The 24,642-nt window shown below is 34.2% G+C and overlaps 1 protein-coding gene across 1 annotated transcript in view; it reads right to left on the minus strand.

The window, feature by feature from the left end:
* Positions 1 to 24,642, minus strand: part of KHDRBS2 (KH RNA binding domain containing, signal transduction associated 2) — a 591,787-nt gene that overhangs the window by 331,954 nt on the left and 235,191 nt on the right. The window contains exon 3 of the mRNA XM_033217544.1: positions 13,867 to 13,983. Within this exon, the coding sequence (XP_033073435.1) occupies positions 13,867 to 13,983 (117 nt within the window). The remainder of the gene's footprint in view (positions 1 to 13,866; positions 13,984 to 24,642) is intronic.

Here is a 24,642-nt window from a genome sequence, read left to right on the forward strand (position 1 = left end):
TAGAAAATATAAGAGAAAGGAGAACTTTTCTGGAGCAGCCACAAGAGATTCACCAATAAAATGTCAGAGATGAGAAATAGGAAACCTGCTTTAACATCAGATGTGAGGGAGGAGATGAAGATTTCTAATATCATCACTCTGGTGTACTAGTAATAAGACAAGGATCTTGCAGCATCTGTTCAAAGTCTGATATAATTCTTTGGTGAGTACTCCCTTAGAACAATATAATTTTCTAAAGTATCAGCCCTAGAGTATGCAATTCTTCAGAGAAGGTTAAATTTTCCTCTTGGTTATAGAGTTTGAAAATGCCACAGCTAATTACATGGAAATATTAGACATTTCATGAATCAATTTGGTAAAACTGTCTAAATTGATGCAGATGGCTTCATTTTTCTAACAAATCTAGTGTCTCTTACTAGGGAATCAGAATCTCAAGTTACCTTCTGAATATTGGTACCTTCATTTAGGGTACTCCTGAAAAAATATTTTCCAAACCTTAATTTAGAGATGATTATTTGCAGAATGAAAAATGAATAATTAAGAAGAGTCATCCCTAGAACTAATAGATGTTATTAACATCAAGTAAACTAAACCAAAAATCAGATTAAATATTTAGCTGATACATTAGTACTTTCTAACTTTCTAAAAAATTCATAGTCCTGTGATAAATACATTAAAATAATAAAAAAGATGCAATAAATGTCCTTGTGCTTTAATTTTTCATGAATAATTCCCAAATACTCTACTGTGAAAACATATGCCCACACAAAGACATATATAAATGGTCACAGTAGCCTTATTTATACTAGCCCAAATTAGAAACAACCTAAATTACCGTCACTAGGAGAATGAGTAAATAAATGGTGGTATAGGCACATGAAGGAGAAATTCTCAGTGACATAAAACAATGAACTACCGACATATACAATAACAGGGATGACCCTCAAAAGCATTATGTTAAGTGAAAAAAGCATGGACGAGTCATTATATGTGTACTTATGCAATACTAGAAAAAGGACAGAAGATAGCAACAGAAAGCAGATTAGTGCTCACCAGGGACCAGGGGTGGAGGGAGGCTGAAATTATTTTTTTTTTGGCCAGACAGGGACCTGCTGCCTTAAAGGGAAGGTGCCAGTCTTGGCATGACTGATCACCTGCTAACTAAAGAGCCCTTGAGCCTGGAATAACCAACAATGATACTCAGACACAATGTCGAGAAAATTGGGTAGGATTCTGAGAATTGCTGGTTTCAGGAGAGACTCAGTACATTCCCAGCTATGGCGGCTATGGGGCAATTCTTCCACTTAAAAAAAGTGCGGCGAAAAGTAAGGTAGAATTCGTCCTGTACCTTAGGTGGTCCACAGTGAAATACAGCACCAAGTGAATTCTTGAGATCCCCAATTCTAGGACTTGAATCTTAACATGCATTTCTCAACCTTCCCTGGGCCAGAAAAGAAGCCTAAGTGTGAGTTCCAGGTCAGGAAGCATTCACCACAAGCTGAATGAATGACTTGGACCTTAAGGAACTATCAATGGAAATATCAACGGTAGTCTGACAGTACACACCATGTGCCAGTAGTGGCAGTGGCCATGGGTAAGGCTCCTCTGCCTTTAGAAAGAGGGGAGAAGAGTAAGAAGAAATGTATCTTGTGGTTTGTGTCAGCTCAGCCACAGTACAAGAGAACACCAGGTAGACTTATAAGGTTTTTGACTCTAGTGCCAGGCTACCAGTTGATAGTTCTGCATCCACTTGGGGTCTGGGGGTCATCACCACCCAGAAGGGAAGGACACAGACCTGGTGAGCTTTGCCACCTGCTGATTATAGAACCCCAGAGCCTTGAGCAAAAATAGGCAGTAGCCAAAAAGTGGTTATTTGACCCCAAATAGTTATAGTGGTGGTAGCCACAGGGGTGCTTGTGTCACTCCAATCTCAGCTGTAGGTGGCTTAGAAGAGAGACAGAGATTCTGCATGTTTGGGAGAAAGTAAAGGAAGAGAACAAGGGTCTCTGCCAGGTAATCCAGAGAATTCTCCTGGATCTGTTCCAAGACCATTGTGATTGTTAATACTGAGTGTCAACTTGATTGGATTGAAGGATACAAAGTATTGATCCTAGGTGTGACAGGGTGCTGCCAAATGAGATTAACATTTGAGTCAGTGGGGGGGAAGGCAGATCCACCCTTAATCTGGGTAGGCACAATCTAATCAGCTGCCAGCACAGCTAGAATATAAGCAGGCAGAAAAATGTGAAAAGAGGGTTTGGCCTAGTCGCCTAGACTATATCTTTCTCTTATGCTGAATGCTTCCTGCCCTCGTACACTGGACTTGAAGTTCTTCAGTTTTGGAACTCAGACTGGCTCTGCTTGCTCCTCAGCCTGCAGATGGCCTATTGTGGGACCTTGTGATCATGTGAGTTAATACTTAATAAACTCATATATATATATATATATATACACACACACACACACATATATACACACATATATATACATGAACTTAATAAACTCCCATATATATTCATATATATATGAATATGTATATATATATTTCATTAATTCTGTTCCTCTAGAGAACCCTGACTAATAAAACCATCAAGATGGTACCTCTATGAGTCTGCAAGAACCACAGTATTATAGGGCTTGGGGTACCCACAAAAACAGAAACAACCTATATCACAAAATCCAAGTCTTTTCAAATATCTGGAAAGCATTCCCAAGAAGGGCAGGTACAAACCAACCCAGATAGTGAAGATTATAATATATACCTAACTCTTCAGTGCCCAGACACCAAAGAATATCTACTGTCATCAACACCATCTAGGAAAATGTGACCTCACCAAATGAACTAAATAAGGAACCAAAGATCAATCCTGGAGAAACAGAGATATGCGACCTTTCAGACAGAGAATTCAAAATAGCAATGTTGAGGAAACTCAATGAAATTCAACATAACACAGAAAAGGAATTCAGAATTATATCAGATTAATTTAACAAGGGATTGAAATAATGAAAATGAATCAAGCAGAATCCTGGAGTTGAAAAATGCAACTGGCATACTAAAGAATACATCAGTCTTCTAATAGCAAAATAGATCAAGCAGAAGAAATAATTAGTGAACTTGAGCACAGGTTATTTGAAAATACCCAAACAGAGGAGACAAAAGAAAAGAGAATAAAAACAAACAACCACAACCATAGGTTCTAGAAAACATCTTCAAAAAGGCAAAATATTATTAGTCTTAAGAGGAGGTACAGAAAGCAATAAGGGTATAGTTTATTCAAAGGCATTATAACAGAGAACTTTCCAAACCTAGAGAAAGATATCAATATTCAAGTACAAGAAGGTTATATAACACCAAACAGATTTAACCAAAAGAAGACTACCTGAAGGCATTTAATAATTAAACTCCCAAAGATCAAGAATAAAGTAAAGCTACTAAAGCAGCAAGATAAAATAAACAAATAACATACAATGGAGCTCAAATACATCTGGCCACAGACTTTTCAGTGGGAATCATATAGGCCAGAAGAGACTGGCCTAACATATTTGAAGTGCTGAAGGGAAAACACTTTTACCCTGTAAGAGTATATCTTCAAACATGAAGGAGAAATAACGACTTTCCAAGACAAACAAAAGGGAGGCTGAGGCAGGAGAATTGCTTGAACCCATCATCAAGAGAGCAGAAATAATTGAAATTGAAATGAAGAAAATTATATGAAATGTCCATGAAATAAAAAGTTGGTTTTTTGAAAACTTAAAAACAAATTGACAAACCTTTAGCCAGAATAATTAAGCAAAAAATATATATTTATATATATATTTAACTATATTGATATACTTATATATTTAAATATATTTACACACATATTTATATATTATAAAATATATATTATATGTTTAAATATATATATATAATAAATTAATTAATTTATTAATATATGCATCCCTGGAAGTGCATAAAACACGTCCTGCTGCAAAAAAAAAATCAAGTGGTGCAATTGATTGCATTTATAGCAAAATATGTAAATTTGTATTTGTATCCTTGGCATTTCATTTTCCTCAGTGTTTTTGACTTCCCTCTTGGTGAACCTATACACCCAGAAAACAAAAGTAAACTCTGCAGTGTTGTTATTGATTAGATTGAGAAGCTACTGGATTTTTTTTTTTTTTCTTTTTTGGTTTTTCTTTGAGTTCTGTTTAGTGTCATAACTGAACCAGAAAACAGTTTTCTGCTGTTTAACAATGATTGTGAAGAGACCAAACAAATTTTCAAGCATTCATGATAACTCTGTTCAACTAAGGAATGATTCAGATATTTATGACTGATAAAAATAGATTACTATTCAACTTTTGAATGACTTGTGAACTTAAAAAACCGATAAGAAAATAGAACACTGTCAAATAAACATCACTGCAACTAATGAAATTCAGAATCTAAATTAGTGCTGATGATGCACTTGAGTTAAGTGCAGAATTTTTCTCATTAACATTCCCTCTCTGGGCCCATTATCCTCTTAATTGTACCTCCAAATTCCCCAAGCTGTACTAGAACAAGTTGTCCAAGTTTCTCTTTAAAAAACATGGCTTATATTGGGGTCATTTCAACTATTAAAATAAACATTTAATGGAATCTTTCTAAAAACATACAAATAATAACAACAACCACCTTTGCACTGAAGATTTTTCTATGAGATTAAATATCATTATTATTTTGCTTTTCCAATAACCATTCCCACAGGGTTTGACATTAAAATTACCCATTAATTAATAATGTATTATATGTTACAACAAGCAAAATAAAGCTATTTAAGTAAATGTTATTTCTAATATTCAATTTTATTAAAAAAGTAACTTATTAATATGGGTCTTTGCTTTGGTGACTGAATTTGTAGGCAAGGCAAAGATAGAATCTAGTATAAAAAATTGAGTAAATTTTAATATTTTTAAAAAGTAAAATATGCAATGCAGAACTTGATAAATTGTACATGCTCTAGATTTGTCTGCTATACAACTATGGGTGTTTTATGTGTTAATCAGTGCTTTCTATTAAATAAAATAACACGTATATATCTATATAGATACACAGGCAAACATACACACACACGCGCGCATGCACACATACACACCCCTCTAGAAATGACCAGTCTGCACTGATCACCATTAGAGGACAGCAGATATATATATATGCAGTTATATAATTATATATTTATATATTAGATTATACATATATATTATATATGCATATTAGATTATACATATACAATATATTATACATATACATAATACATAATGTATGTTATGTTATACATATATAATATATAATATTATGCATTATATATAAATAATTTCATATAATTTTGAATTTCATTCAAAATTCATATATATGTATGATGTATGGAGAGAGAGATTATCTGCTAAATAATATGTATGTGGTACTAAATATATATATGTGTATATATTAATAGAATACAAATACATCTTTCTAAACAAAATTGCCTTTGGATTCTCTCATTTTTCTCTAATATAACAATCTGATCTAAGTAAATCATGTCAATGGGTACATATATTCCCAGTAATCTTGGTCTAGGTGTTGCATAAACTGATCTCCTACCTAAATTCTTCCTTCAATAAAATGTGATAAATGACTAATGACATAACAAACTCAGTTAACAGTCTCCCCCACAAAAACATCATATTGAACATTTTGTTGACCAAGACAAATCTTCAACAATCTAAAATGTTCAAAAGGAGGGACTAAGTAATAAAAACTCTCCCAGTCTTGGTCTGAGGAAGTACTTTCTGTGTGGTGCCATTTACTTTCCCTTTTGGGATCCATCTAGCATCTCTGATAAAATGCTAGAACACTGGCTTTGTGAAGTTGTAGTAAAATTAAGAAGGCTTACAGAGAAATTGGAATCACCTGCCCAATTAACCTTGAGTCTTGTGACATTAAATCAGACATCCAAAACCAGAAAGACTTTAAACCAGCTTTATGACTAACCTAATGCTTTTAAAACTAGAGCTTTCTATTTTTGATGTCTAGTATCTCATAAAATGTCTCTACCAAGAAGAAATGTTTAAATTGCTTCTCTTGGCAGCCTTTTCTTTGACAAGTTTTAAATAAAATGTTGACATGCGCTTCAATTATTTGATGGTGGGAGAGGCAAATTCAAAATGAGTTGTAAATACAATACAATAAAATACAAAACAGAACAAAACTAAACTAAAAACAAACACCCAACACACACACATGCACGCATGCACACGCATGCACGCACACACCCCTCTAGAAATGATCAATCTGTGCTTATCGCCATTAGAAGGCAGCAGAAACGCAAAAAGAGAATATAATTTTACTTATAAAGTAGTAGTAGTGTGTTCAAGTTATTTATTGTTGCATAACTAACCATGATACATTTAGTGGTCTAAAATAATGATTTTAATATTATTATTATGTACATGGTTTCTGTGGGTCAGAAATTTAGGTAGTGTACCATGAATATAGCTTGCATCTCTGCTCCAGGATTTTTTGGGCCATGGATAGGAAGACTTGAGCAGCTGATCACTCAAATGGCTAAGGACTGGAATCATTTGGTGAATTCTTTACTTGCATGTGTAAACCCTGCACTAAGATGACTCAAAGGCTGGACTGAAGTAGGACTGCCCACTGGCACCTATACATGGCCTTTCAATGTAATTTTGGCTTTCTTCACAGTAAGCAGCATCAGGATTTTCAGAATCTTTGCAAGGCAGCTTTAAACTCCAAGAGAGTGTTTCTGCAAATGAGAAAGAAGGTGCACAGCTTCTTTCAATGTAGCCCCGAAAATCACGAACCACCATTACTCTCTGCATTCTATTGGTTACAAGCAAGTCACTGAAACTATTCAGATTCACGGGGAAGAGAACTGGACCCTATTCATCTCTCTCTAAGAGAAATGTCAAATAATTTGCAGCCATTTTCAAAAGTTCCACAGAATGTGAAATTTAAAATATTCTTCAGAATATTTTATGTTTTGGTTATATATATTGGTTATATTGCATTTGTACTTTTAGTACAACATTTTTAGGCTGAGCACAGTGGCTCACACTTGTAATCCCAGCTCTTTCTGAGGCTGAGGCGGGCGGATCACCTGAGATCAAGAGTTCAAAACCAGCCTGGCCCACATGGTGAAACCCCATCTCTACTAAGTATATGAAAATTAGCAGGGCATGGTCGTGGGCTCCTGTAATCCCAGCTACTTGGAAGTCTGAGGCAGGAGAATCGCTTGAACCCACGAGGTGGAGGTTGCAGTGAGCCGAGATCATGCCACTTCACTCTAGCCTGGGCAGCAAGAGAAAAAATTCAGATCAGCAGTAAAGCTTATGACCAAAAATAACAGACCATCCTCAGTGGTAGAAAGGAACTACATCATTATAATTCTGGTTTATAAAATGTAAAATGCCTAAAAATTTCCATTTTCATACATTCTTTTTTAATAGCTTAATAAATAAAAATGGCTTGCAATATGGTAGGAGAGACCCTGATTCTGTGATTCCCTCATTTCACTCTTCTAGGGAAATAAGAGCACAGTACAAATAATGAGTGACAAGTGACAATGAGGACAAGCTACTATACAAGTAGCATTAATAAAATGTTTTCTGCATATGAAACTTGGTTTATGGCTGTGACATTAGGTCCCTGAAAGTTTCCAAGGAGCAGGTCTTAATTATAAAAATTAAAAGGAATTTGTCTAGATGTGAATAAAATCAGAAGAGAGGAAATTAATGATTTAAGATAATACATAACTTTGATTCAAAATTCATAAAACATTACTACCTCATACTCTGTCATTGAAGCTTATGAAGAAATAGAGCCCAGATAACTTTATGTTTTTTTTTTTTTTTTTTTTTCATTCTAAGGTCACAGGCACACTACACTACACTGAATGATAAATTATTCATACATCAAAAGATGAAGATGCTAATTTGAAAAATTGTCTCACAAATATAATGATATATTTCACTCTTCAATTCAAACCTAATTAGTTTAATTATTTGGTCATGTATATTCCAAATATAACACATACTGAAATAATCTATTGGTTCAACATTGCAACATAAGTTTCTCTGTATTCCCACAAATATATATATTTTAACACAATGTTTTTTATCATAAGAAACATTGGTTCAGGTGGGATCTTTCAGTCTGTTACTCCTGCTCTAAAATTCAAATCAGAGAAACGGAAAAGTTGATTGAATCAAATATAAACAAAATTCCAAGTATCTGTATTTTATAATATTCTGCTTATGTTTCACAAACACAAATGATATTTAAGCAAGTTATTATGCAGATTCCTTTAACTGTGCTGGAAATCAAAATGAGTTAGCCATTCTTTTCTTCAGAAGGCCAGTTGAGAAAGAAATGTTGTTGATCTGCTGTGCAGTTCATTAGAGGCACAGCTAAAATGAAAGTCAGGGTGTCTGGGCTCTTGATTTTGTAGGATGATAAACTGCTTTGGTGTTCAAGATATTAAAATGTTGAAACAGGAGTGTATGTAACACAGTCTGACCGACAAGCAGTGAGCATAACTTCACTCCTTCAGGATTTGAGAGACTATCACGCTGTTTGATGTTAGGCAGAGCCCAGAAGCCAGATGAGAGACGGCTCTTGCTAGGTTCACACCCATATTGCCCACTAGGCAGCACATCTCTTTGAAGGCTTTTTGTTGATTTTATTGTTGATGAAAATCAATTTGCCATGAAATCAGAAAGAATTTACTAAAGTAGTCATCACAAAATGCAGAAGCAATATTCTAAAATAGAAACTGCATGTTATTACTGCATCAAAGACAGAAAAGCTTGCCTTGAGAATTATTACATATTTTTCAAATAAAAGTCCACCAAACAGCACTGTACTTTTAATATATAATCATGAGACTGCTTTAATACCCCATTTCGTAATTTCAGCCAAGCGTATTAACAGAAATGCCAAAATACCTGGCATTACAACATTATTTATTCACAACATGTCCATTTGTGATTTCCATTTAAGGACAATAGGTTAGTCTAAGAAATTTGCTTTCAAGCTTTCCTATTTTCCTTACTCTTGTCTGGGTGTTTTCAGCCGTTGTCTGATTTTCTATAACTCCTCTAGCCCTTTCTCTTAGAGATAATATGTTCGTTTGCCACCGTTTTCAAAAATAAGCTTGTAGAACCACTGCTTCCTCTGTTCTCCTTCACCAGTCTTTGCCATCAACACCACCAAAAATAGCAACACTCTATCTGAAGCTACAGTAAGTTACCCTGAAGATTGCTCAGAAGCAACTGCCAGTGAAACCAGCAGCTGTGTGGTTGTTTAGAACCAGCTGGCCATATGGTGTATGAAGACTTAAGCTTTAAAGAACTTTCTAAACTGCTAGTTAATTTCCTGAGGTATTTTGAAATATTGCATACATACTGTATATTTTCCTTTCTAGATTTCTCTAAGAATACTTTTTCTTCTCACAATTTAAAATGCAGCTTCTGTGAAAACATTTCTGGCTGGTCTTAAGTAGGATGTGAGTTCATATGTTGTGGGATCTGACCAATACGGGAAAGAAATCATGACTGTATGGTAGGATTTTGCTACTGGTGCTACCTTGAGTATTACTATATTTTACTTTGTTTTGTTTTCTTTTTCTGCTTACAGAGTTATTGGCTAGGTATAACTAAACAAAAAGTAATTTTCCCCCAACACAAGATAACACACACACACAAAAAATTAAACTTGAATAGTCTTATTAGATACCACTAGAATTATTTTCTATATGATGCAGTTAACTTTATAATGATCCGGAAACAAATCTTAATACTTCGTATTTTCTTATGTAAGGATTAAGAAGTGTTATTAGACCACAAAAACAAAACGAAATGAGTTTGTCATTCTGTCTACCTACTAATCCAAATGACTGTTATTTTCTTAACTTTTTTGAAAAAAAAAAAAGTTACACTGGTCAATATATTTAATTAAATATCAAGCTTTGTGAGGCCTTGACTCATGTCTAATACTTTTTATATAGCATAATATTGAATCTACTCTTGAACTAATAGTAGATATGGAATAAATATTTTTGATTTTTTTCCCTGACTTACACAACCAAATATCTTCTTTTATCATGAAGTAAAGACCAAGTTTAAGACACACTTTGTATTGGACCAGGCAGAGTGGCTCACATCTATACTCCCAGCACTCTGGCAGGCTGAGGCAGGAGGATCACTTGAATCCAGGAGTTCAGGACCAGCCTGGGCAACAAAATGAGACTCCACCTCTACGAAAAATAAAATAAAATTAGCCAGGTCTGGTGGCGTTCACCTGCAGTCCCAGATACTTGGGAGGCTGAAGTGGAAATATCACTCAAGCCTTGAGCCTGGCGGTGGGTCAAAGTTGCAGTGAGCTGTGATCACACCACAATAGTACCACTGCACTCCAGCCTGGGCAACAGAATGAGACACTGTCAAAAAAAAAAAAAAAAAAAAAAAGAGAGAGAGAGAGAAAAGAAAAAGAAAAAAAAAGACATACATCGTGTAGTACCTTAGCAGTATACCCAACATAGAAAAGCAATCTGCATTATCATGTCTTATAAAGGTGAAGCAAACATGTTATTAAACAGTATATTCTGCAAAGTCACCTATCTGTGAAACCACAGAGAAGAGTGCTGGCCCAGGCCTTGTAAAGCACACAAGGAGCCCCTCATGTGGCTTCGGTTATTTAGTTTTTCTATTGGATAAAAAGACTGGCAGTTGCATGCTGAACTTCTTAATACTTGCTGATCTAAATTTTAAACATGGCTAATCTTTGTAAAGTCAGGCAAAGTTGAGAAGAGGGTTGTGAGAGGCCTGACTAAAGTTTGGTCAAGGACAGTCCTTGTCAACTTACATACCCATACATATTTGTGTGTATGTATGTGTGTGTCCTTGGACATATTACATTTCAATGCCTGTTACATCCACATTGACATGTTGAGTAGGTAAATATATAAATTTAGAATCTAGCACTTAAGGGGGAGACTGGAGGCTGGACATAAATTTGAGGTTCAGAGCACATTGGTGCTATAAGAGCATGAAGGAAAAAAAGAAATCTGAAGACTAAGTCTGGGCTTGGAGGTCTGGAACAGGAGGATCCAGTCACAGAGCTGAGGAGGGGAACAATAAAGAATGAAAGTGAGCCAGTGATCGCAAATAACTTTTCGGGAGTTTTACTATAAAGAAATCAGATGGTAGCCAAAGGGCAATAAGTATAGTTATTAAATGAAGATATGGCTACAGTTGTTATAATAGTTTTAGATATAGCTATGGTTATACATAAAGTACAGATTTACAGATTCTCCCTCAGGGCTTTCACACTTGGCATTCTCTCTCCTTTCTGATATTTCTGTTTGGCTCGTTCTCATCTTCCGGTGTTCTTTCTAACTCATCACTGTACCAAAATTTGCTCCCATCACAACTAACCTCTGTTCCCTCCTTCTGTTTCATTTAAATCCATAAAAGTTATCAATTCTTAAAATTATAAAATTTATTCATGTATTTATTGTCTGTCTTTCCTGTTGGAATGTAAACTCTAAGACAGTAAAACCTTGTATTCATTAATATAAACTAGAACTGTGAATTACACAAAATATGTTCAATAAAGAATTAAAGCATAATACACGCCAGCTTGTATGATTGCGTGTATGCACACATACACACTTTTGTTGCACAATCTCATGTGATTTAATAATTAGAAAAAAAGTATGTAAAATCTCCTTTCCTGTTCATGTCCTGATGCAAAGAGGCAAAATAACAGCATCATAATCAACAATTTACCAAGGATTTATTATTTATTTTAATCAAGTGTTTACTAAGGTAAATTTTTCATATCCATGCCTGTGATTTTATTTCAGCTAGGTGTCCAATACTTTAGAAAGTTAAGACCTTATCATTCAAAAGCAAGCAAGTGGAACAACAACAACAAAAAGAATGATAAAAAGGCCTTATCTAGAGTCTAAAAAATATTTTGCAATGCAATATATTATTATTTAATATGTTTATTTTATTTAATTTGGTAAAAAGTGAAAACACTCAAATCATAGTCCAACATGATGGATCATGCAAAGAGTATTAAGAAATTGAATTGTAAGTAACAGGTAACATGAGTAAATTAAACCTAATGGAATCTTAATAGAAGCAAATTTGTTTCCTATTGGATTTTCCAATACTTTTGCTGGTAGCTAACATGCTTATAGGGAAAAAGAAATCTGGTTTAAAACTTTATGAACAGAAAAAAATGTACAAATATATGAGAATAGAAAATAGGCATCCATCTGTTTTAAAAGATACAGAAATACCACATGGAGATTCTGCATGTGCAAAGCTAACTAGAACAGTTCTCCATCCTGGAGATAAACAGATACAGTAAAATGTGTTAAGTGATAAAAGAGGACTTAGGAGTTCAGGGAAGCCATGCTGAGGAGATGATGACAAACTTAAATCTTAAAGAATGTGTGAGACTACAAGAACACACAATATGAAATTTATAATATAAGAGCATGAAGTATTTGGGAAATTCATAACAAAAACAATATTAAAGAATAGATGAAAGTACAGTCATAGATTATTATGTGTCACTTTCTCCTCCTATATAAAGAAAATCTAAACTTGTGGCAGAGACAAAAGCTTATCTCATGTCTAGATGCTGGTGCGCTCACCTCTTAAATACTTACAATATTTATTTTAAGTGTAGTCAAAGAATCTAGAGGCAGGAGGGTTGGCAAGAATGTAGTTGTTGCTGAAATTGTACACAGTATAGAGTAATCAAAAGTTATCCCAAAGAAAGAGCTAGTAAAAATCATTCCTTCCGTGCCTTTCTACAGTTGACTATTGAACCATTCTGAGAAAGTGCTCAAATAGAGAGTTTTGCCCAAACTCCTAATGTAGACTTATTACAGTAAAGATACTTTATGTATGCTATATTCACCAGTTCAGTGACATTTCACCCTATAAATTTCCTCATTTAATACGTCTCATTAACACAGATACAGGACTCCTGAGCAATTTTCTAAGGATTCTTATAGTCAAAAATTAATATTTGAACATTTCATTCTCCATAATAACATTACCAAGTCATAAGAGTGTGGCCTGGTCAAATGATATTACCAAACACATCCAGCCTTTCGCAGTGAATTCTCAAAGATCCTTTTGGAATAAATCGCTACAAATTGTCATTTCTCCCAAACACTGAATTCTAACACCGAGAAAATTGCTAACACTTTATAAAATAAGAAATAATGTAGTTGAGATGTGAAATAAATTATTTCAAACATCAAATTTCATATATCTCTTAGCTTATTGTTCATTTGCGGGTCAGGTGAGCTGTTTAATATCATTGAAACATTTCAAGAAATAAGCAGGATTCTTTTAGATTTGCAGATAAGTATTTGAAATTGCTTCAGGTAAGAGGATCAAAGTGAAATAGAGCAGAGAGATAAAATGAGAGAATGATACAATGGATGTGATTAGGTGATATGATTGAAGAAAGAAAAAAGAACCAGCCAGGGAATTAAAGAAAATAAACACAGACATATAGAAACATCCTACAGAGGACACGGAAAAAGTGAAAAGATTTGATAGCAACCTACACAAAGGACTAAAGAAAATGAAAATACAGAATATACACTCTGAAAAGAAAAAGAAGGGAGGCCAATAATTGATTTTTAGGAAGACAGCAGAGATAGCAGAAAGTGACACAGGGTGATGCCAGGAGACAGAAATCACAGGAAATGGTGAAAGAGAAGTTCAGGCGTGCTTGTAAATTTGGCTATCAGCGTTATAGATAACCTCCTGAATGTGTTAAATATCAGATTCAAAGTTCAGTACCTTAGCTTTATCTCTCATTGATCCTTTGCCCAGGATAGACATTTTAGCACCTGTTTCTTCCTGTAGCCTCTTCAAGGAGTTTCCTCTTGGTCCAAGCAATTTCCCCACAAAATTGAACTAGGAAACAAAATCAATAGAATGTCTGTTTTAAGGTACAATAAAGTGATTATTTGCACCAAGAATAATTGATGGGTTGTAGGTTTTTCAAACTTTACCACTGAGAAGAGAGTCATGCCATAAACACACACACACACACACACATACCGCAAACCATTTCAGATATCTAATCTAACACTCATTTTAAAAGCTGTATCTCTTCTTAAAACAATGCCTAAGTCAAAAGTATGTTGAAAATATCATTTACATATATAATCAAATGAATCATTTATTAAGGAAAGAAATTAAGGAGAATCATGCTGGTTTACAGAATTTCTAAAGGCTTCTTCTCTCAAATTATATTATTGAAATAGGAGATGATTTTAACATAAGTCTATAAACCTGCAAAATTGTAAAAGTTTGCAATCAATATTTTAAAATTGATATTTAAATTGATATCTAAAATAAAATTTGATATTCAAGTTTGTTAGGCATTGTCTGGTGTCCACAACTTTCTATAACAACTTTCATAATCAGGAATAAAGGGACTCAATTATTCTTCAATCTTACATTGCCTCTATTAAAGAGTTGCTTTAGGATTAGTAAATAAAGGATGTGAGCACATAAAAGTTTAAAAACAGTACTTATAAAGCATATACACAAAACGCTTTGTTTAAATGAAAAACTCTGGGGTTCCACACAATTTGCTTAATCATCTTGAAACATGAATAAAAGCAAGTGAACTAAGAGCAGTTATGAAAGCATTTATGTTAGCTACTAAAGGAACACTACCAAACTGAATGACCGAGGTAATAACTTGTGCCATAATTCGTTGAATAAATTAAAAAATACAAAGAACATAGAATGCACCAAAAACTGTCTTGGGAACACAAAGAACAATGATAAGCATGACTAAGTAAAATTGCTTTCTATATCAGAGATTTTCCCCTCCCTTCTTTTCTTTTCTTTCCTTTCCTTTCCTTCCTTCCTTCCTTCCTTCCTTCCTTCCTTCCTTCCTTCCTTCCTTCCTCCCTCCCTCCCTCCTCCCTTCCCTTCCCTTCCCTTCCCTTCCCTTTTTCCTTCCTTCCTTCCTTCCTTTCTCTTTCTCTCTTTCTCTCCTTCTCTTTCCTTCTTTTCTTTCCTTCCTTCCTTCCTTCCTTCCTTCCTTCCTTCCTTCCTTCCTTCCTTTCTTCTTCCCTTTCTTCCTTTCTTTCTTTCGCCCTAATCCCTCAATAAGAAATACACCACAGTTAATGATATAACACTCAGGTTTTTTTCCCCAAGTCCACGATAAAAAGACAGATGTCTGTTCTTACCACATTTATTCAATTTTGTACTGGAGTATGGATTGTTGTATGTATAGGTAAATAGATATGGGATAGTATAATGCCCAAAAAGACTATACATAGGTGGTTGATTTATTTTCAGCAAAAGTGCCAAAGCAACCAAATTTGAAAAATAAAGTGTTTTCAACAAATGGTACTGAAACAGTTGAATATCTGTATGAAAAAGAACAAAACAAAACAAAAAAGGAAACAAAAAACAACCTTTCATGACCTCTTTTACACTTAGGCAAACCTTATTTTGAGATCGATCATAGAACTATATGTGACAACTAAAATTATAAAGATTCTAAGAAGAAAGCACTAGAAAAACCTTTGTGAACCTAGGCTAGGAAGAGATTACTTAATGAGGAAGCAAAGAACACTAAAAAAAAAAAAAAAAATCCCTAATGACCAGTGATGACGAGCTTTTTTCATATATTTGTTGGCTGCATAAATGTCATTTTTTGAGAAGTGTCTGCTCATATACTTCACCCATTTTTTGATGATATTTCTTTTCTCTTGTAAATTGGTCTTTTATATCCGTTGTAGATTCTGGATATTAGAACTTTGTCAGATAGGTAGATTGCAAAAATGTTCTCTCGTTCTGTAGGTTGCCTGTTCACTCTGATGATAGTACCATCTTATGCCAGTTAGAATGGCAATTATTAAAAAGTCAGGAAAGAACAGATGTTGGTGAGACTGTGAAGAAATAGGAAAGCTTTTACACTGTTGGTGGGAGTGTGAATTAGCTCAACCATTGTGGAAGACAGTGTGGTGATTCCGCAAGGATCTAGAACCAGATGTACCACTTGACCCAGCAATCCCATTACTGGGTATACACCCAAAAGACTACAAAGCATTCTACTATAAAGACACATGCACACATATGTTTATTGAAGCACTATTTACAATAGAAAAGACTTGGAACCAACCCAAATGCCCATCTATGAGAGACTGGATAAAGAAAATATGGCAGCACATATATACCATGGAATGCTATACAGCCATAAAAAAAGGATGAGTTCATGTCCTTTGCAGGGACATGGTTGAAGCTGGAAACCATCATTCTCAGCAAACTAACATAGGAACAGAAAACCAAACACTGCATGCTCTCACTCATAAGTGGGAGTTGAACAATGAAGACACATGGAACAGGGAGGGGACCATCACATACCAGGGCCTGTGGGGTAAGGGGAGGAATATCATTAGGAGAAATGCCTAATGGAGATGATGGGTTGAGGGGTGCAGCAAACCACCATGGCATGTGTATACATACACCTATGTAACAAACCTGCAGATTCTGCACATGTATCCCAGAACTTAAAGTAAAAAAAAAGAAAAAAAAAAAAGTGAGAAAAACAAAATCTTTCTGATGCAAACACTCACTTAAACATTGAATAGATAAGCCACAGACTGAGAGAAAACACTCCTTACTTCTGAAAAATGACTAATACCTATAATCTATAAAGAATTCCATCAAATCAATGGTAAATCACACACACACATATACACATACCTCAGAATGGCTAAAACTAAAAGCAAACTCATGGTATATGCTGAAGAAGATGTGGAATTACTAGTGCAATTGCTGTTGGCAGTTTAAAATGATACAGTAGTATCATTTTAAGATTTGGCAGTTATTTATAAAGTTAAACATACAGTTCCACTATGATCCAGTAATTCAACTGCTAAGTATTTATCCAAGGGAATTAAAAACATATGTTCATAAAAACAACTTGTACGTGAATGCTCATGACATTTTATTCACAATCACCATTAAGCCAAATGTAAACAAGTGCTCATCCTAGAAGAGCGGACAAACAAGTTTATACATAAACAGAAAGGAACTAGCCACCGATTGACACAACAACCTGGATGTATCTAACAGACATTTGAGAAGCCAGATATAAAAGAATACATCATGTTAGATTCCACTATTACAAAATTCTAGCAGCAAAAATAATATATGGTGTTAGAGTTATAAAAGTGGTTGTATGCTGGGAACACAGTCTGGTGTTCAACTGGCTGGAAAATGGCATGAAGGAAACATCTGGGGTGACAGAATTGCTCTATATTTGTTGGAGGTAGAGGTCTACTTTTATTAAAATTTATCAAGCTGCACTCTTAGGAACTATTATTTCATTATATGCAAATAGCATTTCAATTGAGAATGTGAAAAACAAAATGAAAGAATAAAAACTCATGTAAAAATATTTTTGAAATAGCATCATAGCTTCTGTTATTACATTTAGGTCTCATCCATTTTGGGTTAATTTTTGCATATGATAGATGATAAAGGTCCAATTTCATTCTTTTGCATATAGAAATCCAGCTTTTTTTTTTTTTTAGCACAATTTATTGCAAAGATTGTCCTTTCCTCATTGTGTTCTATTGGTGCCCTTGTAAAAAAAAAATCAGTCTACTGTATATGTTTAGATTTATTTCTGAGAAAACATAGGTTCAAAACCTCTGAAGGTTGGCCTTGGTAAAGAATTTTTGGATGTCATACCAAAAGGTTAAGCCACAAAAGCAAAAACAAATAAACGGGACTACATTAAACTAAAAAGCCCCTTCACAGTAAAGGAAAGAATCACCAAACTGAAACAACAGCCTCTGGGATTGGGAAAAAAAATATTTGCAAAGCACACATCTACTAAGGGGTTATTATTCAAAATTTATAACGAATTAAGAAAATTCAATGGCAGAAAAACGGATTTAAAAATGGGCAAAAGATCTAAATAGGCACTTAATAAAAGAAATCATAAAAATAAACAACAGGTATATGAAAAGATGCTCAACATCATTAATCAAGAAAATGCAAATCAAAACCACTATGAGATACCACTTCACACTTATCAGGATGGCTGTTTCAAAAAAGTCAAAAGATATCAAATTTTGACATGAGTGAGAAGAAACGGGTGCTTTTTGTAGACTGCCCATGGGAATGTAGATTGATATATCCATTACAGAAAATCCTATGAAGGTTTCTAAATAAGTTAAAAATAGTACTACTATATGACCCAACAATCCCTCTTCTGGGCATATAACCAAAGAAAATAAAAGTCACCTTGTAAAGATACCTGCACTTTCATGTTTATTGTAGCATTATTCATGATACTAAAGATATGGAAACAATCTAAGCGTCCACTGACAGACAAATGGAAAAAGAAACAATATAGTGGAATATTATTCAGCCTGAAAAACAATGAGACCTTGCCATTTTTGCCAAAATGTGGATGAGCTTGGAGGACAATATGTTAAGTGAAATAAGCCAGACATGTAAAGAAAAATATGGATGATCTCATTTATATATGGAATCTGAAAAAAAAAAATGAGAAAAGGAAACCATTTACCAGGGTCGGGGTGGAAATAAGGAGATGTAAGTCAGAGGATAAAATGTAGGAGATATGTAGGATGAACAAGTCTAGAGACAGAGTATACACTGGCAGTCCTCAACCTTTTTGGCACCAGGGACCAGTCACATGGAAGACAATTTTTCCACTGGTGGGGGTGGAGGAGGGTGGGAGGGTTTGAAATAGAACTGTCCACATCAGATCATCTGGCATTAGATTCTCATAAGGAACACACAGGCTAGATCCCTTGCATGCACAGTTCACAATAGGGTTCCACTTCTGTGAGAATCTAATGCCAGGGTTGATCTGACAGGAGGTAGAACTCAGGCGTTAATGCTGGCTTGCTAGCTGCTCACCTCCTGCTGTGCGGCCTGGTTCTTAACAGGTCACAGACCAGTACACGTCTGCAGCCCAGGGATTGGGGACCCCTGGTGTACACCATGTAGACTATAGGTAATAAAATTGTTCTGTATTTGGATTTCATCCTAAATAAGTAGATTTTGACTGCACTTGCCAAAAAACTAAAAAAAAAAAAAAAAAGGGTAACTGTGAGATGATGGATATATCAGTTTGCTTCACTACAGTAAACATTTTGCTCTCTATATGTATCCCATAACATCATGTTGTATACCTTAAATATATACAATAAAATGTATTAAAAATAAAATCAGCATAAAATCATAATGAAATGTACTACAAAGAAATACCAGTCCCATTAGTTGCACAAAGGGACCTCTTTAGACTTACAGGAAATATATCATTCCAATCTATGCACCAGAGGAAAAAAATGGAGAAATATCCAACAACAATAGGAGAATATAACCTTCATACCAAAACCAAATCAGAAAAGGAAATATACAGACCAAAGCCACTCATTAAAGAAAAAAGAAAAAATAACATGAAAAAACCCACTTGGCAAAATAGTAGCATAGCCAAGGCCTGTTGTATGTACAAAATACATCATGATTGAGTCGTATTTATCATTGTTATACAAGTATTTTAAAATTTATAATTCTTAATTGTAATTTACTCATTAACAAATTAATGGAGAAAAAGGCCAGGATTTTATTTGTTTGGAAAAATGATTTGATAGAATTTAAACTTAATCATTATAAAAACTCACATCATCTGAAAAATAAAGGAAACATCATCAGTAAATAGAAGGCTTCTACTCAAAATTCATAGGAATAGTAGACTTACTGATTTAAAAAATCATAAACAAGGTAAAGATGTGCATTCCTAACACTTTATTCAGCACCAATGACTCAAACCATCTACTAAGACAAGTATTGTAAATATCAGAAAGTTAAAAAATTATATGCCATTTATATAATTATATACATAGAAAACAAAGTATTTGCATAAAAGTATTAGAACTAGTAAGAGAGCTTAGCAAAGTGCTGTTATACAGAAAAGGTTAATTGTATTTTTGTATGCCAGCAGCACATAATTAGAAAGTGTTTTTTTAAAAAAGGAGATACCATTTATAACAGGAATTTTAAAAACTAGATTTTCTAGAAATAAATTTACCCACAGATGTTCAAACCTTTACAGAACACGTATAAAACACATTTTGTTGACAGATATTGTGTTCATAAATAGGAACTCTCAATGGCATATAGATTTCTAGTCTTCTAAATTTCATCTGCAATTCTAATTACAATCACTATAGGGTTTGGATCAACTTATTAATTGGTTCTAAAATTTGTTTGAAAAAGTGAAAGCACAAGAACAGTCAAAACCATTCAGAAGCAAAAGAACAAGTCAAGAGTTATTCCTTTCACATATCAAGATTCATCATAAAGCTGTGTTAATTATGATAGTATGAAGCATCCAGTCCTGGGGCACAGATAGACAAATAGAGCAATGGAATCCAGAATCCATTAACAGACTCCTGTGTATGTTAGAATGACATTTGACAGAGGTAGTGTTACAGATCTTTGAGTGAACAATGGTCCCCTAAAGATGTCCATGTCCTAATACCAAGAATCTGTAAATATGTTATTCTACATAAGAAACTACATGGGTGTGATTAGAGATCTTGAGATGGGGGATTATCCTGGATTAACCAGCTGTGCCCAACGTCTTTTTAAAAGAAAGAGAGAGGCAGCAGGGTCAGAGAAGGAGATGTGATGGCAATAGCACAGGCTCATGTGATGAGATTGCTGGCTTTGAAGATGGAAGGAGACCATGAGCCAAAGCATGAAGGCAGCTTCTATTAGGTGGAAATGTCAGGGAGCAGATTCTCCCCTAGAGCCTCTTGAAGGAATGCAACCTTGCAGACACCTGGATTTTAGCTTCAAAGAAATCATTTCAGACTTCTGACCTCCACAACCGTAAAATAATGAATTTGATTTGTTTTAAGCCATGAAGTTTAAGTTTGTGGTGACTGTTACAGAAGCAATAGGAAACTAAAATACTAAGGAAAGAAGGAACTACCTAATATATAGCATAATAGGCTATCCATAGTAAGAGAAATAAAATTAATTCCTACATCATAACAGAAAAACTAAATTCTAGAAGGTTTATAGACTTAGATGTGAAATGTAAAACTTTAGAACTTATAGAAGAACATTTTCTAATATTTTTAAAATAACGAAAATACAGTAACTGTAAAATAAAAGTTTGATTAAAATTAAGAATATCTGCTTGTGAAAATACACCACAAAGTAGATGAAAATATAAATCATAAAGCTGAAGATGGTTGACATTACATGTTACCGTTAAAGCAGTAGTTTATAAAAACAAAGATAGAACTAAGGAAAAGAAAAATACTTTAATAGATAAAGGATAAAGTCATAAATATGTCATTGAAGGAGGAATGGGAATGGAAAAATCTTATGAGAAATTCAATCGCATTATAATTTAAACAAATCAAATTTAAGACCATGATGACATACAATTTTACACACACTATATAAGAGGTCTATGACAATAAAGAGGTTAGACATCAAGCATTGGCCAGAGTGTGGAGAAACATGTACTTATATACACGCCTGTGGGAGTGTAAATGGATACAACCATAGTGGCAGTGTCTTGTCAATCTGTAAATCCATTTACTTTATGCCTCAGCAATCTCATTCCTAGATATAAAATCCAGAGAAATCTTGGCACATGTACAAGAGTATTCAGTCTCAATCCTTTCAAGAGCAAAAATAATGGGGAAAAACGATGATCAATTCAAGAATAGTTGTTGTCAGCTCCACACCATAACCAGCATTTTTATGCCTCAAAACGACTTTTCAGATCCTTTCCATGGAGGTTTACTTTTGTGGTGAGTTTGTCAATATCAAGAAGTTGCATCAGATTTGGAAGGTGGACATGAATTGGAGTCCATTATTCTCGGCAAGTCATAGAGATCAGACGTGGTGCTCTGCTGACTTCTATGTGAGTGTTCACTCCATGGATGCGGCAGCCACACAGACCTGTCCATAAATTCCCAGTTCTTGGTCTTGGCAAGTTTTGCAAATATTTCCCCAAACTTCCACTCTGTGATCATGACAGGCTTCACAGAATATCCTGGAGCTCTGGTTTCACCCCTGTGCTCTGAGGCTTTAGGCTCCAATCTTTACGGCCTGTTGGTGGAACTTTCCCACAGACCCTTCCCTCATCTCTTCCCACAGTTATATTAGCCTTGAATTGTGGGTTATAACTGTTAAATATAGAGTGGCTTCTGTTTGCCTGTCAGAATCCTGACAGGTACAAATAAATAAATTGTGACATATTAGCTGTGAAGTATTACAGAGCAGTAAATATGAATTACTCATAACTATATAAAATTTCATTAATCCTAGAAACAAAATTTGACTGATAATTCATCTACACCTATAACACTTTATATAAAATTCATAAACAAGTAAAATTAAATAATATTCTACTATGAACACATGCCTATGTAGTAAACATATTTCTTAAATAACAGGGATAATAATAAACACAAAATCCATGATCTTGGTAATCTCTGGGAATGGGGAATAGGGGACATGATCAAAGAAAGACATTAAGATATTGCAAAGCAAAGGGTGATATTTTAGACTTCAGTTTAACTATGGGTTTGAGAGTATTCATTTTATTTTGTTTTATACTCCACATGAAAGTTAAACATATTCTTTTGGATGTATTAAATATTACGTAACTCTTTAAAAATTAAGAACAATTCGAGTTAAATGTCACTGAACTTCTCTTTCATATTCTGTTACAAAACCTTCTTTCCCCTTTATTGATGACAGAAAAACATCAAACTCAGAAATACCAAATCATCCAAAGTGGTATCTCCACCAAGAATGCTTAAGACTATGAAAAGAGAACATTTCACACAATCCTGGCTGAGGACAGGTTATTGACAGAATATGTGGTACCTACTTTCAGAATTTTCTATTCTCTGCCTTGATTCTTGTGACACATTTCCCAACACTTCTATTTCAATAGTCATTTTATTTCTAAGCAATAATCAAGTTGAAACCAAACTGTGAAGCTGCAAAAGAATCATGCCCTTCAATTCTTTTACACACTCTGTTAAAATAGAACATGAAGAGCCAGTAGAAAGAAGATGTTGTATAATCAGAAACTGAGTTTCACAAAGTGAGAGAAAGTTAGCTTTTATGAGCAACATTAACAATATAAAAGTATTTTAAGTAAGCAACCTTTCTTTTAATGTGTGTGTTGTAAAATTTATAAAAGTACAATCTACCATTTGTTCTTGCTCAAAAGTATTTCCCTGTCACAGTTTAGTCTATTTATGTGATTCTATCCCTTCCACAATTTCTGGAGTTTTTGGAGACAACATGCTGGAAAGGCTCAGAAGGCTTTCATGGAAAACCATGAAAAATCAGATACCATTTCTATGTGAGATAAAGCATTAGAAGTAATCACAAAGCTGGTTACATATTTCTGATGCTGTTCTTAGTTCTTGGAAATTTATTTTAAGATAAACTGAAACTAGTCAACACAAAAGTTGTTCTAATAAGATTTTTTTCCACCTATTTTCAACCTATGCTCAGTTCCCCTTCAAACAAAACCAGTTGACATAATCATGACAGGTGAATTATCAGTTCACAGACAGCAATTGGTTCTAACCTCTTCTTAAAAGTAAACCTCTTTTGAAGACCGAAAATAAATCAAACACTACACACCAGTGTCTTTAATATTTAACAATAATTTAGTAACTTAGGAATGTCTAAGATTCTTAAGGCTTAACAGAGTGAATACAGCTGTGTTTTCAGTGGATTAAGTATCTTCAAATAATTTCCAGGTATTTTATTCACATGTGTTTTAAGACAATTAAATTTGCATAAGTCAAATTCATTTATGTTTGTCATTAAACAGTTGTTCTGTAATAACATGTCTATTAAAAAAGTCTTTTGGGCAACTTTAATCATTTTTGACTTTTTTTCTAAAAGCAAATATTTAAATTGTGTTACAAGTAAAATAAACCAAAATAATGTATTTCAATGGATTTGAAAAGCAACAAAACATAATTGGTGGCAAAACGAGTGCTTATCATAAGTGTCAGGCCATTTTAAGAAAAATATTTTAGGGACATTTTTAAGGTAGTTTAGCCAAGAACAGTTTAAAATTAAGTCACATCAATAATATTGGGCATATACATTTTAAAATTCTTCATGATATTATTTCATTAACACTCACATTAAAAACACCGTTTCTTTTTTTACACATGGCATTTTTCTGGTTACATGTTTATAAACTAATTCCATCAACTCTGTGTTTTCTCTAAGAAGATAGGCAATCCACCTACTCTTATTTCACTTTGTGTGGGCACTGAAACTGTATCTGCTATGTGATCCAAGGCCAGTGTTGCTCACTGGCATCACCTGTGAACAATTCCTGACCTGCCAGTCTTTCCTGCAGAGAGAAGGCTTCGTTTTTCATTTGATACAGCTGTTCTTGAATTCCTTCATTCCTTGACACTCAAATTCCTTTTCTCTTAACACTTGAAAATATTGGAATGCTACTTTCATGTCCATCATATTCCTGATTTGGAA

This window comes from Trachypithecus francoisi, unplaced genomic scaffold, assembly GCF_009764315.1.
Source record: "Trachypithecus francoisi isolate TF-2019V2 unplaced genomic scaffold, Tfra_2.0 Lachesis_group10, whole genome shotgun sequence".
Lineage (NCBI taxonomy): Eukaryota > Metazoa > Chordata > Mammalia > Primates > Cercopithecidae > Trachypithecus > Trachypithecus francoisi.